Source organism: Hyaloscypha bicolor (genome assembly GCF_002865645.1).
Source record: "Hyaloscypha bicolor E unplaced genomic scaffold K444scaffold_56, whole genome shotgun sequence".
Taxonomy (NCBI): Eukaryota; Fungi; Ascomycota; class Leotiomycetes; order Helotiales; family Hyaloscyphaceae; genus Hyaloscypha; species Hyaloscypha bicolor.
Window position 1 is genome coordinate 324,740 of NW_020194558.1, and position 16,832 is coordinate 341,571.

The following is a 16,832-nucleotide window of genomic DNA, read 5'->3' on the forward strand; positions in this document are numbered from 1 at the left end:
GGTGACTGGGCTGACGGAATTGGAGATTAGGACGAGGGTTATGTTATAGAAGTAGGATAAATTTTGATCATTGTGTTAGTGGAGTTTGGATATGTTTGGTACTTAAATAGGGGTGGCGCATATATTTATGAGGATTTCGTAGAGGCCTATTACTTCGAGTGGCTCCTAACCTTCGTAAAGCAACTTTAAAAGATATACGTTAGTATTTGGGTGAACGAATCAAGTTTAATGTTGGAAATTTACAATCCCTATTGTAAAAGACTTCCCGAGTCCGGGATACTTCGATGTTTGTGCTACATTTCCAAAGGAAAGCACCAGGAAAAGGCCTAGAGCCTAAATACTGAGGTCGACATTAACATATTGTAAGAACTAGAAATTTAGAATTTCCTATGGATGTAGAGTTCCAAAGACGGGTGTTTAAGTACTACACAAGCGATGGCCTGCAGGGTGTCTTGAGTCAGAATTTTGGGAGCCTTGTGAGTCGTATACCCGCATTCACTATACTACTTGCCTTGAGCTGAGTCATCGCAAGAAGAAAGCCAATTTGATGGTGCTACTGTCGAGGTTCGGAAGGACAGCATGACTAGCAAATCCGTTAACGCATCTCAGGCTAAAAGGGTTTGCAAAATGTCTCTCACGTAAGATTCCTCGATTTGACTAAGGGCATTATTAAATTCAAGTAGGTGCTCAAAAAGTGGATAGTCAGTTGCTGCGCATGTGCTTATCTAACCGTTTAGACCTTAGTTAGCATTCTCGCTTGGTAAGGGGGTAAAAGGGGCTGGAAGCGAAGTTGAAGCTGGCTCAGCAAGGACCAGTGGCACGTGATAGCAAAGATAAGGTATCTCGATGACGATGAACCCCATTCTTCTTCGTCTCCCACTGTTCATCGACCTCTCGCCAGGAGCGCATCAATTACAGTGTTACCAAGCTTCTTAGGATGTTGCTTTGATAGTCGTTCAGAATTGGGTCGCTTCGAGGTTGATGTTTGAAAGCAGCAAGCCACGACCCAACGACCGAGACAACATCCCACTGCGATTCGCCCTCTTCAGCCTCTCATTGATTACGCTCAAAAACAATGCCTTCTTGGTGTTAATATGGCAATCTCAGATATAGAGAAAGATATTCGACAACCGCTACTATTCCCAGATCCCGCACAAAACCAGGCTTGGCAAAAATTCCTTAATTTCCGGTAGCGATAGGTATCGATGCCAGAATCGTAAGGTATTCATCCAGTTAGATTTAGCTAGGTTGGGTATTCTCCATTAAACCCCATAGATAATCTCCCTTTCTATCTTTGCCCAAGTCTGTATCTTCGACATCCAAAATTATAAGATTTATGTAAGTATACATATCATTGGTACGTAGAGCCTCTATCCCATGGAAAGAACAACTTATGGCCTGATAAGTCTTTAAGGTCCATTTTTGGAATTTACCGTAGTATAAGCAAACTTGTGTCCTGGTCCTAATGACTATTAGTCTTCTTACTATCCATAACCCCATTAACATAACAGATAAAAAAGGGTATATAACGGGGTAGACTTATATGGCCATTTAACTTCCTGTGCTCGCTTTTCCTCGTAATTATTGGGGCTTTATATCTTGCGATGACCCGGATCTCGATTGATGTAAACTGTATTGTAACCCCGAGCGGAATAGCAAGGCCCTCGCCCGGCAGATCCTCGGGTCCGCTAAGGCTCTTGCTCCGATGTGATGATCCCAAAATTATGAGCGCTATTTTGAAGCAGAAAAATACCTCATCGCAAAGCCATAAATAAGTTCGATCGCGGCCAAACTCTTAACCCCGATAGTGCTTTACAGAAAGGAATCAACGCTTATATAATAGAGCTATCCACTCCACCACTGCGTTATTGACGAATCCAGAGCGACGCTAATAGGCACTGTAAAATTCGACTTCAAACGGCGGGTTCATCATGTCGAACACCACTATTGTCGCAGGCTTTTACAACAGAAACGCGGAAATAGAAAATAATCGCCTGGTTGACGGGAAGCTCGAGTTTGCGGTTACTATGAGGACGATTCTAGACGCACTGCCGAAAGGCAACTTTCTTCGAATTGCGGACATAGGTGGAGGCACGGGGCGGTACGGTCGGTAAAACCAACTACAAGCCAGCCCTTGATAGCCTCGTCATCCAAACACTGATTTTTATTGCCAGCCATGGAGTTGGCCAAATTGGGTCACAAAGTGACCTTGAGTGATATCTCTCAAGGCGAACTCGAGCTCGCGGCAGAAAACGCAAAAGCCGCAAACTAAGCTTTGAAGCAATTATCTGCGCTGATGCATCAAAGTTGCGAGAGTCAGTCTTCTCACAAGATGACAAATTTGACGTAGTGTTGCTACTCGGACCGCTTTATCACCTCCTGGGGCGCGAGGAGCGTATTGCTGCGCTCTCTGCTTGCGCTGCTCTGACGAAACCGAATGGGATGGTCTTCGCCTCGTTCATTACAAGGTTCGGCCACTTGAGAGATGTGGCGCGGCGGGATCCCGGGCGGCTTGCTCGCGAAACTGAGTTTTATAATGAGTATTTGGAGAATGGGAAATATGATAGGAGAAAAGACTGCTTCTCACATCATACACATCCGACAGAAATACGGGACCTCTTGCGAGGAATCCTTGAGTTAAGTGTTGAGAGACTTGTGGCGTGTGAGAGCTTTCTTGGGTTTGCGTCCGCGACTGGCTTAAACTGTCTGGGTGAGGATGGGTTTCAAGCTTGGGTGGAGGTCGCATTGCCGTTTGCTAGTGATCCTTGTGCCCTTGGGGCTTCGGAGCATATTCTCGCTGTTGCTCGACGGGTTTAACTATATTGTGTTGGGAGACATGCAGATGTCCTTTCGACTAACATGAAGATGTGAGAGCACTCGAGAAATGAGAGTTTATAAATATCCAAATTAGTACTCCATTGAGATTACTCTCGACTCGATTCAAAAATAGGTCGTCGTAAAACACACATGTTTGGGATATTACCCAACGCGGATAAAACAATGCAAGTCCAAGAAGGTTGCTCCAAGAAGGTTGTAAGATTACATGAACCGTTGCAGCAAGCTAACGAGTCAAAACCTCTGAGTCAATAGATCATAACAAATAATGCACAGGTGGAGCTACTGTACCACCAGGAAGAACCTTAGCTTGAATAACGACCCATTCTTGCAAGAACTGGACACTATCATATCGCCGATCGCCATCAAATGCAGCCCCGCAAGACGTAAAACATTAACACCATCTGATTTAGGGAGTCTTTCCGTCTAACCTGCACTTTATTCGCGATAAAGAACGACTTACTATTCAAATTGAAACCTGGTGCATCGGTGATCTGGAACCTATTTTAGATTCCGTGGTACGTGGCCTCACAATCCTCGAGAGCGAGTTTCTACTCTTCTTAATTGAGTCCCGAGATTATACTCGACCTCAGACCCCACTGTCCACACATGACCATCTTGCACGAGAAATGCCACTGAATGATAACCCTCGGTTTCATTCCCCTGGCCGCGATGGTCTAAAAGACAAGTTTTCCCGCAAGTAGAGGTGTGTAAAATTATCCGGGTTTGACCTAGTTCGTTTCATTATACGTGGTTCTGAGACTTAACCTCGGGGGATCAAAAGACACACTTGAGGGGGAGCTAAGAGGGATCTGCAATGCAAGGAAAGAGTGAAAATCCCTGAGCGCCCTTCAGAAAAGACAAAGTAAAACGTCCGAAGTTTTGTCTTGGTTCACAGCAAAAATTCATTCTCACATGCAGTGGTCTTCTGTGTGGAAGCCCACCCTCCCTTCTTGAAGTGATCCATAGTTATGCAATTACGGCAGGAGTGGGTGTCATGACAATGTCCATATTATGCTAAACACCAGCTGATGGATTAGGTAGTTGTATTTGGGAGTGAAGGTTTGACGGAGGATTTCCTTGGCGAAAGGTTGTTGTGACTTGTCTCCCTGTGAGCTCTGCCTTTATCCCCTATGCGGAATCAACTCTGTACCTCCAAGAAACTTCTCTAATCTCGGCAACTTTATTGTTTCCTCTTTTCCATTCGATGCATTCTCTCCACCTCCAAAGAAGCAGTTGTAAAGAAAGTCATCATCAGCCTTGCCACCTGCATTTCATGACTCCAATCCTCTGTCACCTTCTTCCCCTTCCCCTCCGAGCCCTCGCCGCCTCCCATCCTCTCCTCAAGCTGATCCACCAGTTCCAAATAGAATTCTCCGGCCTTCGTTACGCATTTTGCAACATCCCTCAACTTCATCCCTTTATGTAAAGCTCGCTCTGCAATCATCCGTCCTACTTCTTTACCGTTCTCGGTTGCAGTTCTTGAATTGCGTATTTCACCAAGCCAGGCGGCAAAGATTTCGGCCATACAATATTCGTCGGAGAAGGATGTGGATTCGTGTGGAGGTGCGACCGAGGGGTCGATGAAGCCCTGCAATAATGAGCGTGCTGTAGATAGAGGAAAGGAGAAAGGGATCTTACCAGCTTGTACATAATCGCAAGCCATTCGTCAACGTCGTGGACCCGTTTGGGCATTATGATTCTGTATTTGCTGTATTTGCAATAAGCGTGGCTGAAGAAAATATAAAGGAATTTTGAAGAGCAAGATGGGACGTGATATCAGACGCAAAAATTGAAAAGGTGAATTCACTGTATTCACATATTAAAAGCGAAAGAAAACGGGTCTCGATGCGTGTTCATTTTATTCATGAAAGAGAACAAGAGTATTTCTCAAGCAAGGGCAAGAGAGGTAGGAAGTGATCTTACTACCTGGTATCGGAATATCGAAGGACCGTTGTACCGTCTCCGAGCTCAACATTCAAGGAGTACCATCGAGATCGAATTCAACCTCCCCCAGATCGCCTCCCTCGTATGGCTTGAAGGTGAACTCGTCGGTCACTTGAACCTCCATATTGAAGTCAAATCCACCACGCGCGCCACCACCAGAGCCAAACACAATACCCCCACGATTCTCGATCGCCTTCGTTGCCTCAATCTCTGCCAGAAGCTTCGCGGCCTGCTTTTCCTCCTCGCGCTTTGCTTGCTCCTTTCGTGAGATCTGGACGATGCCGTCCTTGGCAGAGCATGCAAAGCGGCGCTGCATAGCCTGCATATGATACCATGAAATAGGGCCATACTCGGCATACTCGTCCATGTCCTTTGCCGTCATGTCTCTCAAGTTCTTTTCTGCCTGAAGGTCGAGATTGTTGAAATAGTCGTAGAGAGGTCTGAGGAGGCGTTCCTGTTTGGTGATGATGCAACGAAGGGCGAGGTTGCTACCGGCTTTCTCTCCTATTGCTTCGGCGGACTCCATGTGAGGATCTTGGGCGATGCTGTAAACCGAGTTCCATTTTGTGAGAACGGCAAGCATGGCGCCTTGGGATCTATTAAAATCTCCGGAGATAAGACCTTTCTGTTGTGGTTTGTTAGCGCGATCTGTGGGAAAAGGGGGGAAGAGACGCGTACAAAAATCTTGAAGTGGTGCAGGAACTCAATGACGTCTTGGAGGGCGATAGGAAGGTTCGGGCGAGGAACGACGACTTGCTTGCCCGAAGACATCGTTGCGAGGAGAGGCTTCGGGGATGGAGGTGGTGGTTCATCTGGGATGAGGAAACCGGGTTCGCTCTCATCATCGCTTGTGTTGCTTGTGCTGCTCGAGCTGCTCGAGCTGCTTACAGCTTCGCGGACTCGCTTCCTAGGAGGAGCTCCTCGATACATGATGCGTTCGAGTTCGTCCTCGGCGCGTTCCATGGTGGATGCTTTGTCAGGATATCGAGTGCGAATTTGGTGTTTGAAAGATTTAGGAAATTGTTAAGCTTTCAAATCTAGCTCGCTGCGAGATGATGTCGCCTGCGGTGCACTGAGCGCAGAGCGCTGTCCGCTCTGAGCATGGAGTGAACTCTGGCAATGTAAGCCGAAAGGGTTGAATTCCTCACAGCTCTGGATAGAGCCAGATAGTTCGTTTCGGCTTGTTAAGAAGGCCGACGTGGTGCATCCTAATGCTTGATCGCCGTTATTCGACGATCAAAGACTCAGGAGAAGATATCGAGCAAAAAAAATCGGATATTTGAAATAATCTAGACACTTCTTTATCGTTCTGTCAAATTAAGCTTGCTGCAGGAGATCTGTTTCCTTTTGAGGTTCACCTTGACAAACTCTTTGAAGTGGCTTTGCGTGAGTCTTTAGAAGTTGACGTAAGAGTCAGGTTTTCGACCCAACAGGACAAATGGGAGTCAGCAAGGAGTATATTTAGATCAGACTACAGATTAGAGCAATGCTTCTTTTCGGACGGGAAAGTGTCCCTGTTCCTCATGCACATAGCCTGGGACATTGAAGTTGAGGCAGCGAAGGAGGTGATGACTTGACGAAGGGTGTGAAGACTGCACAATTAGGAGTTGAGCAGTGCCATAACACGCCTGTACCAGAGACACAGGATGTCCAGAGATAATGTGTTGAAGGTATTTCGGTAGGCTTGTCGTATCCAACAATAATGAACTAGGACGCTTTCCTTGTTTGAAGACAAAGGCTTGAATAGAGGTGGAAAGAAACAAAGATGATTGCATGCTGCATGTAGGAAAGAGACTCGATCACTGTATATGCTACAAGCTTCTGTGCTTTTGCTGCTGGGAAGCATGATCCAAGAGAAAGGAGCCAGGTACAAAATCTTCCACTGGGCCTCACAATGTTCCAAGGCCTGCAGTACAATGTTATCATTTATCCTCGAGTTTGAGAACAGGGTATGGTTAACCCTCGTAACATAGGCATTCCTGGAGAAGCAGCCCTCTCTAGGCAAAGACGACGCATGCACTTAATAGCTATAACTTGCTGACCTTGAGTGAAGCCCCCTTGGCAGGAACAACAAAATGTATTCAGTTGAGCTGGGTGATGTCAACCCCCAAATCCTTGAAGGACTCAACAGTGTCCAACATCCCCGCTGTCACTGGCTGCAGCAAGCTGTTCTACAGCCTCCGCAACTTATGTACCTCGCCAGCAGCACCATCTCCAGAAGTTGCATCGCCTCCACTATTGCCGATCATAGCCGCAAAATCTCTCTTTGCCTTATCCTCGACCTCCCGGTAGGCTCCCCAAATACGCATATCGTCCGCCAAGTCTTGTGTGCGGTCTCTAACACTCTTGAGAAGCGCATCTCTGGAACTTGCAAAGTAACCCTTGTGGAAGAAGTCGTCGATTGGGTCATTGGCAAGAGAGTAAGCAACCATCTCTTTGACGGACTTGATGTAGATGTGAACGTCTTGATCTTGAGGGGTGTATTTCATTGCTGCTTGGAAACCAGGAGGTGAAGAAAATAAGAGAAGGGGAAAATTAACTTGCCTGGTACATATCGTTGAGGTCTACTTCTGCTACTTGAGTTGGAGCCGCTCCATCCCAGACATCCCTCTCGCCTTTGAAGAGGGATCTGATAAACCCACCTCGATATCGCACCTTTTGGAAACCCGAAAGCCCGCTTAATGCATTCATCACACTGTTTGACGACTGTCCGGCGCGCTGCTCGGGATTGGTGATAGTGGGACCATTCTCCGATACTTTGGCAAGCGGAATTCCCTTGTCTTGGTAGATTTCAAGGTAGTTGTGCGTGACCGAAGCTGTACAGGAGTTAGCAGGCATTCTCAACTGCAACAAGTTTCAAGACAACGAACCAGTTCTGCCACCACCTTATCTTCGATGTCAACCTGGAGACCTGTCAAAGAATTTTCTCTCTTGAGAGCAGCCAGGAAGGTCTAATAGGAGGCTTCGACGAAACCGGGAAGAATTGCAATGGTCCGTGCGAGATATGTCGAGACGCTCAGATCCTCTTCCAACCACTTGATATCCGGCTCTTTGGACTTTGCGAAGTTCGTAGTATCAGCAGCCCCCAGAAACATACCCGCCACAGCCTCTTGGGTAACCGATGAAAGCCAGCCCTCAAGCATGTTTTGTCTGCACATCTTGCCCATCTTGGCTACTTACTCACCCGTTTGCAGTAATCTGAGACCATAGAACGCCTCTCTTCTCCAGGTCTCACTCCTTTCCTCGTCATCGAATTTGTTGATCACCGCTGTGCGTTCTACTCGAGCCTGTCGAAATTCAAGTCAGTAAGGTCATCCCAGCAAATCCTCAACGCGACTTACCACAACCTGACCAGTCAGGAACTTTGCCTTGATCTTCTTCGCGGCCTCACCTACCGCCAACCCATGTATCCATTACTGAACTGTGAAGAAAAACCATCCGATGACATCGAGAAGAATTTCTTGCGCTAGCAAAGCGGTGCTCTCGGCTTTAACAATGTGACTTGCAAGGGTCTCACGCTTGTCGTTGTGTGCCACAATGTGAACGTCGCCTTCTAACTTGTCAAAATACTGTTCAAGTAATATCTCGTGCCTGGGCGTAAGCCCGACTTAGCCAGTTGCTCCTTGGTTCGTGATCGAACAGGACGGAATCCGAAGTAGCTAAAGGCGGCTCTTCGCGCTGATAACCAAAGAGTCTCGGGGCATCGAGCGGATCTCAGGATTTCATACGTGTATCAATTCGGTCAAGAGAGGAGGTCTTATCTCGCTGAATTGGTGGACAACGGTCTTGTCTTTGTCACTAGGGTCTGGTAGGCTCTACCAGTCGTTAGCAGGTTGCAAGTTGGGGAAGCAACCACACTTGCCTCATCAAGGGCTGCCTGCATGTACACTCCGGTTCCAATCTGGAATGCCATGGCAGTTGTGATGGAATTGAACGTGCTCATCCTCGGTGCAGCAAGTTTTCATTTTGGAGGGTTGGGGCAGCGCTCTTAAGTACCATTAGATTTAAGGGAAAGGGGAGGAGATAGTGGGTTCTAGAACCGCGATTTGCCAACAATGAACACAAAGTTGTGGAAGATTTTCATGGCTGGACACTTCTCACAAGAGGTTTACGAGCCCATCATGTTCTCTGCAGGTTAAGGGGTTGCAAAAAGGGGATGACGAAGCGCTTTCAAAGAAATTTCATTCTCAAGGGTGAATTTCCTCCGCACAACCAACAGGGGGGCCGATGGGTAGAGTTGTCATAGATTCAACGTGCGATTCATCAAAGCCACAAAAGAAATCGAGGCAAGCAACAAACTGCAACAGCAACAACGGAAGCACCACAGCAAAATCACTAAAAACTGTTAGAGGATAGTGCGGAGAGCTCTTTTTTAATTCCTCAAATTTGGGGGAGAAGCCTGACATATTTCAAGTAAGGCAAGCTACCAGCTCTCGGAGATGATCCCCCCTAGCTTCCTTCCGCTTGTTTGCTGAATCCAGGATCCAACATCTCGTGGTATTCCAGCATTGGAGTATTCAGGGTGCCGCTCCTCACCATGCAGCTCCAGATGGCGCGTAGATGTTTTAATTATCCTATCAAGGAGGCGGTCTTATGCTAGTCAACTCTTCCAGTTCCTTGTAGCCTTTCAGCTCTTGCTCTTCCGGTGAAAGGATTGAGGGAGGGTGTGGTGGGATGTGGTGTGCTCCCCCCTTCGGGCGGCATACCTGCTTGGTCCTGTTCCTTGCACTGCACTTCATCACCCTCAAGCTCAGACGGTATCCCGGCATGCTCCCGTTCTGTACCGTGCAGAACATTGCCTTCAAGCTCCATCACCGCTCTCAAGACCTCTCCCATTTGTTTGTGGAATCCCCTAATCTTGCTGAACGGCTTGACCATATGGAGACCTATCGGCTGCTGGACTGCACCATTCATAACCCAAGAAACCTTTTCGTGATTCGTGTACGGATCGATGCTGCTGCTAGACAGCTTCGGCATAGCAGCAAGAATAACATCAGGGCTAAGGTGTATGTTTCTTCTGAGCATCTTCTCAAACCTCTTGGTATCCTTCGGTCCTTCCCTGTGTATTCGTAGCTCAACCCGTATCCGTTTTAGCAATAGCAGCCATATTTCCGCTACATACTCTTCGAAAATGAGAGCGTTATCCCGATTCGGAAACAAATCGAACGTTTGTGACGTTGTTCCCCCACGGATTGATATGATAAATAAAGGACCCGGTGTCGATTCGTTTGAAATGATATTGCTGGGCGTCGTTGATTTTGTGTATCTTGGATTGCGGAATGGGCAAGAGAAGTTTGCCGGGCTTTGCGAACTTTGACAGCGCTGTTCCCAGGCTCATTCCATGGGCCTTGGAGTCATTGTAGGTTCGGAGATGGATATGTATCTTGGACGGGCTTTGGTAGAAGTCAGCGGGATAGATGTCGAGGATCTCGTGTCTCGACCGAGGTGGCACATTGCCAGGGGAGGTGGCACGCAAAAGGTGAAAGCAACGATAGTGAGGGATGGCGTGGAACCATTGTGATCACGAAATACTTCGAAAAGAATTCGCAGAGGTGAATAATCTCATAACATCGCGTATCGAGCGAATTGCCACTTTGTTGAGAAGTGGGTCAGGATACTTGATGCTAGTTGATGGCTCGGATCGCTTGGGTTTTCTCGCAAGCGAGCCCTTGGACAAGACGAGGCTGGCGAGGCTGTCGTTCAGCTGAGTCGATGAGTGCGGCCTGAACCGAACCCCAACTCCCAACTCAACAAATAACTTCGCATGCGTGCCAACTCAGCGACAAGTATTCACTGAGAACTCCTTTCCTGAAATTCTCGCAAATCCGGTTCGAATAATGCGTTTTCTAGAATGCAACAACAATGGCGAGTTCAGCCTAACGAATGACTTCGGCGACCACGTTTCCCGGTACGCCATACTTTCGCACACATGGGGAGTGGATACAGAGGAGGTCACTTTCAAAGACATGATAGATGGCACTGGGAAGAGCAAGGCTGGCTATGGCAAGATCCGGTTCTGCGGACAACAGGCCAAACGCGACGGCTTGCAATACTTTTTGGTAGACACGTGTTGCATCGACAAATCGAACAGTACTGAGCTCGCAGAGGCCATCAACTCCATGTTTCGCTGGTACCGCAATGCAGCTAAATGCTACGTTTATTTATCAGATGTCTCAATAACTAAGCGGAAAGCAAGTAGTCAACTCTCCGAGTTTACTTGGGAACCGGCTTTTCTGGCAAGCAGATGGTTTACACGGGGTTGGACCCTTCAAGAGCTTATTGCCCCAAGTTCGGTTGAATTCTTCTCCCAAGAAGGCAAGCGACTTGGCGATAAGAGAACTCTTGAGCGACAAGTTCACGAGATAACTGGAATTGCTGTTTCAGCGCTTCAAGGAGCCCCTCTATCACAGTTCGGAGTTGATGAGCGATTACAATGGGGGAAAAATCGCCAGACTATGCGTAAAGAAGATAAGGCATACTCGCTACTAGGTATATTCGATGTCCATATACCGCTTATCTATGGCGAAGGGGAGGATAATGCTTTAACCCGGCTCCAGGAGGAGATCGATAAACCTTCAAAAGGTAAGCATCCGACTTCCGTTTAATATCTAGCATAGTAATCAAGGCTAGCGCTAACCGGTAACTCAGAACTCGATCGTCTTCCTTACGCTATTGAGGCGCCATTCAATTCCTATGCGAAGCAGCATTCGCCCTCTTGCCTCCCTAATACCCGCCTCGAGCTTCTTCGGGATATATATATCTGGGCCGATGGAGGAGATGAGCGGTGTATCTTCTGGCTGAATGGCCTAGCTGGAACGGGAAAGTCCACGATTGCCTGTACGATTGCCCGTAGATACTCTGACCAAAAAACTCTCGGGGCCAGCTTCTTCTTCTCCCGAGGTGGTGGAGACGTTAGTCATGCAGGGAAGTTCGTCACAAGCATCGCCGCACAGCTTGCAAAAAATATACCCACTTTACGTCGGTGCATATCCGACGCCGTGACAGAGTATAGCGACATTGCAAACCGCTCTCTCCGCGACCAGTGGCAGCTGCTCGTCCTCGGCCCGCTTTCGAAGCTTGACGGTAATAGCTGCCGTACCTCGTATATTCTGGTAATCGATGCGCTTGACGAATGTGACGATGGTGGCAATATCCGAATAATTCTGCAACTGTTAGCCGAGGCTCGATCTCTAAAGAGGGTGAGGCTGCGAATGTTTATGACAAGCAGGCCTGAAATTCCAATCCGACACGGCTTCTATCAAATGTCTGAGACCGAGCACCACGACTTCGTTCTCCACAATATATTGCAGTCCATTGTCGACCACGACATAACAGTTTTCCTAGAGTACAACCTTAGGCTCATTAGTGAGGAAGATTCTCTGGACGCTGGCTGGCCAGGTGCAGAAGCCATCAAGACTCTAGTCCAAAATGCAAGTGGCCTGTTTATCTGGGCGGCAACTGCCTGCCGGTTTATTCGCAAAGGGCTATTTGCCGATGAAAGACTACTCGCGCTTCTTAAGGGTGCCTCCGATGCTGCGACACCAGAAGAACACCTTAACGAGATCTATATCACTGTTTTGCAGAGTTCCATTCAAGCAAACTTTAGCCAGCAAGACAAAGAAAGGTTTTGCAGTATGCTAAGAAACATCCTTGGAAGTGTCGTAACCTTACTCTCTCCCCTTCCGGTTAACTCTTTGAGTAGGCTACTCGCGACCTCGAAACAGAGGGTGGACCGGTTACTAAAGGATCTCCATGCCATTCTAGATATTCCGAATAACCACCGCCCGCTCCATCTACATCATCCTTCATTCCGCGACTTTCTGCTCAACAAGAACAGATGCAGAGATTTAAACTTTTGGGTAAACGAAAAACCAGCACATCAGACACTGGCTATTCACTGTATTCAACTAATGTCGACTTCTCTCAAAAGAGATATATGCGGTGTTACTCTCCCTGGTACACGTGTTACTAGTATTGAGAAATGTCAAATAGAGCAGTGTCTTCCTCCGGAGGTCAGTTACGCATGTCTCTACTGGATTCAACATCTTCAAAATAGTGGTGCTCAGCTCCACGATAACGACCACGTCCATCAGTTCCTCCAGGTTCATGTCCTTCACTGGCTTGAGGCGCTGTGCTGGATGGGGAATATTTCTGAAGGGATTCTCGCGATTACTTCCTTGGACTCCATCGCTCTAGTAAGCCTACTCGAGTATATCACAAGATATGCAACTAATCTATCGTTCAGAGGATGGATTGCCCCAGTTTATACGCGTTTATTCATGATATAAAGCGATTTGTACTATACAGCCTGGTCGGAATCGAGCAGGCTCCTCTCCAGATATACTGTAGTGCGCTCATTTTTGCACCGGCAAATAGTCGAGTAAGGAAGCAGTTTAAAGGTCAGATGCCTTGCTGGGTCCAAAGATTACCCGATGTACAAAAGAATTGGGGTTCCTTACTACAGACACTTGAGGGCCATTCGGGCAATGTCAAGTTCGTCGCCTTCTCTCCGGACGGCAAACAGCTGGCGTCGGCATCGGAGGCGACGGTCAGGTTGTGGAACGCGGCCACGGGAGCGGCGCTACAGACGCTTGAGATTAAAGGCTCAGTCAGGGCCGTAGCCTTCTCGCCGGACGGTAAACTAGCGGTATTGGCGCCAGAGGGCGACGAAGAGGGCGACGAGGGCGGCACGGTCCAGCTTTGGGACACAGCGACGGGCGCAATATTACAAACCTTTAAGATCCTTATAGGCAGAGGCTTTGGTGATGTCGAAGCCTTCTCGCCGGACGGTAAAATAGTGGCATCGGCAGTAGGGGGCAATGAAGAGAGCGACGAGGGCGGCACGGTCCGGCTCTGGGACGTTGCGACGGGCGCAATTTTGCAGACCCTTAAAGGCTATAGAGGCTGTAGAGGCTTTACAGGCATTAGAAGGTCAACGCTGGCCTTCTCTCCAGACAGTAAGATAGTGGCGTTTCCATCGCTAAATAAGACGGTCAGGTTGTGGGACACAGCCACAGGAGCGACGCTGCAGACCCTCGAGAGAAGAGACCCGGTCAGCGCCGTGGCCTTCTCGCCAGATGGCAAGAGAGTAGCGTCCACATTACGATTCGGTGGGGTCCAGCTTTGGAACGTAGCGACGTGCGAGACTTGGCACCCCAAGGACAATTTTGTTAGTGCCTTGGCTTTCTCGCCAGACGGTAAGTTGGTGACGTCAGGATCAGCCGACTTTACAATCCGGCTCTGGGATGCGGCGACGGGCGTAGCTCTGCAGACACTTGAGGGCCACACAAGCTCTGTCAGGGCCGTGACGTTCTCGCCGGACGGCAAGATAATAGCGTCGGCATCAGATGACAGAACGGTCCGGCTTTGGGATGCAGCGACGGGTGCAGCCTTGCATACATTTAAGGACCATACGGACTCGGTCTATAACGTTGCTTTCTCTCCGGATAGCAAGATGGTGGCATCGGCGGAGGCCTACGTGGTCCGGCTCTGGGATGCAACGACGGGGGCGGCCTCGCAAACGCTGGTCTCGCAAACGCCGTCCGATCCAGATTTCATCTGCTCCGTGTCCTTCTCGCCGGACAGCAAGGTGGTAGTGGCGGCACGCGAACGCGGGATCGAGCTCTGGGATACGGCGACGGGGGCGTCCTTGCAGACGTTTGAGGACAGTACAGGCTATGTCAAGGCCATGGCCTTCTCACCAGATGGCAATATAATGGCGTCAGCATTTACGGACGGCACGTTGCGGTTTTGGAATGCAGTAACTGGGGTAGCTCTTCAGACCCTACAGTTCGATCCGCTTGTTGAGCTTTTTACCTCCAGCGAAGGTGTATACCTCTTCGATCGGTATTATAGAGCATTATCATATGTCCAATCTGACTCGGCTGGTATATTTGCACCTGCTCCTCCACCCCTACAAACCCCATTTCGAAGGGGAAATTGGATAACTCAAGGCGGAGAGGACCTCCTTTGGCTCCCTCCCAATTATAGGAAGCTGTTAGCTTTTCAAGGGAATGTTTTTGTCTTCCGAGATATATCTGGTCAGATTACATTTATTACTTTATCAAATTCTGTTCCTTTTAGGAAATGAAAAAATGGCTAAAGGAATTACCTTAGCTGAAAGCCCGGCGAAATCTGGATACTGTAATAGAATACCAATTTGTAACCCAGTTTTTTTGCTACCAGACATCACTTTATAAAGAGGGGTGTTCTCTGTAAAGATTACCCTTAGTGACTTATAATGTCTATATCCCTACGCTCTATTATGGGAGAAAGCAACACATACCTTCTAAAGTATTCGTCTCTCTGAGGTTCCTTGTTAATTGTGCAGGCTAGTGGCTGAAACGGTCGACCTACCTAGCCATAACCAGGCTAATGTATGTATAAGCGCCTGGAATTGTGGCTCAGCAAAATATTTGAAGTGTTTACCCGTTCGTTCCTCTTGCTTAGTACCCTAGGTGGCTCGTGAAAGCAACTTGGCCACGAAAGCGACTTGGCTACTACTCAAAAGGGCGTTCCTCGCTGGACTCCAGCACAGAGAGCCAGAGGTACCTCCTACACAAATTTACTATGCAAAATACTTGAACGAGTCTCTTTCACGAACCACCTAGGGTACTAAATAGGAGGTACGACAAGTAAGGCGGAAGCCGATTTCGCTATCGACTGTACACAGCCTCTCCTAGCCTGGGAAATATCTAGCTCAAAATTGCGGTGGCGACGAGGACATGATTTATCTGCTAACACTTAGTAATAACTAGAGACGGACCAAAGTCAAAACGAATAATAACTGAGATCGAGAACTTATGCCCTATGAGGTGAACTTGATGCGCCTTTTATACTATATTGCGCGTGCCTAATTCAGAATCCCTGAAATGAAAGACAAAGCCACCGATTTTGGCGCAAGTCCTTCTCGGACTACTTATTCTAACATTGTCTTCTTCAGGCTTTGCGTACGACTACTCTCTACTACTTACAGTCCCCACCAACTCATGTTAAGCGAAACCTCTTTTTTACGCCAAAACTCGGGTGGAACACTTTCACAACTAACCACATTCTGGCTATTTTACTATTAAAATGTCCAAGTGCAATCCTTGATTAGATTATTACCCTTAGTCCTATAGATTATAAAAAACCTAGGAAAGCGTGGTCGTAAAATTACGAGGGGGTAAGCACGATGTTCTGGCCTAGTGCCTAAAATTCGCTTAATTCTCACTTGGATCCAGGTTGCTGCAGTTCACGAATTAATTAGAAAAGAGCCTCTTATTTCTAGCTTACTTGGAATCGTAAGAAAATTTAACCTTATATAGTTTAATATAAAGCCTACTTATTAGGGAAGCGCACGCGTTGTTGGCGCTGTGGTATTTCGTCGCAGAATCGGCAACATAGCTGTTTTGGTGGGGCCCAAGAAATTGTCTATTATCCGTTGGCTAGTACTGTAGCTGGATTCACTTGGCGACCTTTACGTGTGCGAGTGGTCTTATCCGATTGATGTCTCATCTGGTGAGATCTCTACTCGGGGTGACTAGTCTCACCTGCAACTGGTCCTTGCTGGGTGACTGGTCTCCGCCTGGGCGAGTGATGTAGACCAGTCACCCCCCAAGACCAATTGCCCAGCGACCCCTACGCCAATACATTCAGCAGTTAGAATTATTTAATAACTACTAAGTAAATTATTAAATAAAGGTTATATAAATAATAATAAATAAGTTATATATATAGACCTTAAATGCTTTAAGCTACATATATTAAATTCTTAAACTTATTAAGCTTTTACTTATATTATCTAAACTAAGTTAAACTTGTCAGATATATTTATAAGGCATTTTAATTATATAATAGATTAATTAATTAATTTAATATAATTAATTCTTAAATAAATTAGCTATATATAAAGATAAAAAAATCTAGGAAATATATTGCAATGCATTTGAAGTTTTCATCTTGATTTTCTAAATAGGTTTGCTTTTGTAAAAATATATATGAAAAAAAAGTATCGCGCTTTTAAAGTATTGCGAGTAAAGTAACGAGTAATACAAGTGAAATCCGGTGCC

General features: G+C 47.2%; 6 protein-coding genes across 6 annotated transcripts; 2 read left to right on the forward strand and 4 right to left on the reverse strand.

Annotated features, from left to right (window-relative positions):
* Positions 1 to 1,931: 1,931 nt before the first annotated feature.
* K444DRAFT_642335 (S-adenosyl-L-methionine-dependent methyltransferase) lies at positions 1,932 to 2,817 on the forward strand (the record flags this gene model as incomplete). The annotated part of the gene is made up of 3 exons (XM_024884726.1): positions 1,932 to 2,106; positions 2,175 to 2,213; positions 2,282 to 2,817. The coding sequence occupies 3 exons, from the start codon at positions 1,932 to 1,934 to the stop codon at positions 2,815 to 2,817; spliced, it is 750 nt and encodes a 249-aa protein (XP_024738039.1).
* Positions 2,818 to 4,813: 1,996 nt separating this feature from the next.
* K444DRAFT_662309 (uncharacterized protein) lies at positions 4,814 to 5,745 on the reverse strand (the record flags this gene model as incomplete). Its single annotated transcript, XM_024886691.1, has 2 exons — positions 4,814 to 5,407; positions 5,461 to 5,745. 2 exons carry the CDS (start codon positions 5,743 to 5,745, stop codon positions 4,814 to 4,816), a joined length of 879 nt encoding a protein of 292 aa, XP_024738040.1.
* A 1,208-nt stretch (positions 5,746 to 6,953) lies between these two features.
* Positions 6,954 to 8,747, reverse strand: K444DRAFT_628226 (uncharacterized protein; the record flags this gene model as incomplete). The annotated part of the gene is made up of 8 exons (XM_024882892.1): positions 6,954 to 7,252; positions 7,425 to 7,598; positions 7,880 to 7,932; positions 7,963 to 8,069; positions 8,124 to 8,173; positions 8,300 to 8,351; positions 8,511 to 8,597; positions 8,670 to 8,747. The coding sequence occupies 8 exons, from the start codon at positions 8,745 to 8,747 to the stop codon at positions 6,954 to 6,956; spliced, it is 900 nt and encodes a 299-aa protein (XP_024738041.1).
* A 54-nt stretch (positions 8,748 to 8,801) lies between these two features.
* K444DRAFT_611409 (uncharacterized protein) lies at positions 8,802 to 9,516 on the reverse strand. Its single transcript, XM_024879936.1, has 2 exons — positions 9,489 to 9,516; positions 8,802 to 9,372 (listed from the first exon to the last, which is right to left on the reverse strand). The coding sequence occupies exon 2, from the start codon at positions 9,186 to 9,188 to the stop codon at positions 8,970 to 8,972; it is 219 nt and encodes a 72-aa protein (XP_024738042.1). The 5' UTR covers positions 9,189 to 9,372; positions 9,489 to 9,516; the 3' UTR covers positions 8,802 to 8,969.
* Positions 8,966 to 9,997, reverse strand: K444DRAFT_364206 (uncharacterized protein). Its single transcript, XM_024872213.1, has 2 exons — positions 9,489 to 9,997; positions 8,966 to 9,372 (listed from the first exon to the last, which is right to left on the reverse strand). Exons 1-2 carry the CDS (start codon positions 9,805 to 9,807, stop codon positions 9,206 to 9,208), a joined length of 486 nt encoding a protein of 161 aa, XP_024738043.1. The 5' UTR covers positions 9,808 to 9,997; the 3' UTR covers positions 8,966 to 9,205.
* A 642-nt stretch (positions 9,998 to 10,639) lies between these two features.
* K444DRAFT_559027 (uncharacterized protein) lies at positions 10,640 to 14,989 on the forward strand. Its single transcript, XM_024876855.1, has 3 exons — positions 10,640 to 11,364; positions 11,431 to 12,977; positions 13,028 to 14,989. The coding sequence occupies exons 1-3, from the start codon at positions 10,749 to 10,751 to the stop codon at positions 14,870 to 14,872; spliced, it is 4,008 nt and encodes a 1,335-aa protein (XP_024738044.1). The 5' UTR covers positions 10,640 to 10,748; the 3' UTR covers positions 14,873 to 14,989.
* Positions 14,990 to 16,832: the final 1,843 nt, after the last annotated feature.

Bases quoted from the DNA above. Each gene is read 5' to 3' on its own strand.
- K444DRAFT_364206 (XM_024872213.1), bottom strand. From the start codon at position 9,807: ATGCTCAGAAGAAACATACACCTTAGCCCTGATGTTATTCTTGCTGCT. The intron at 9,373-9,488 runs GTATGCCGCCCG...GACTAGCATAAG, and splicing joins CAAGGAACAGGACCAAGCAG to ACCGCCTCCTTGATAGGATA.
- K444DRAFT_559027 (XM_024876855.1), top strand. From the start codon at position 10,749: ATGATAGATGGCACTGGGAAGAGCAAGGCTGGCTATGGCAAGATCCGG. The intron at 11,365-11,430 runs GTAAGCATCCGA...CCGGTAACTCAG, and splicing joins GATCGATAAACCTTCAAAAG to AACTCGATCGTCTTCCTTAC. The intron at 12,978-13,027 runs GTAAGCCTACTC...TCTATCGTTCAG, and splicing joins CCTTGGACTCCATCGCTCTA to AGGATGGATTGCCCCAGTTT.
- K444DRAFT_611409 (XM_024879936.1), bottom strand. From the start codon at position 9,188: ATGTCAGGCTTCTCCCCCAAATTTGAGGAATTAAAAAAGAGCTCTCCG.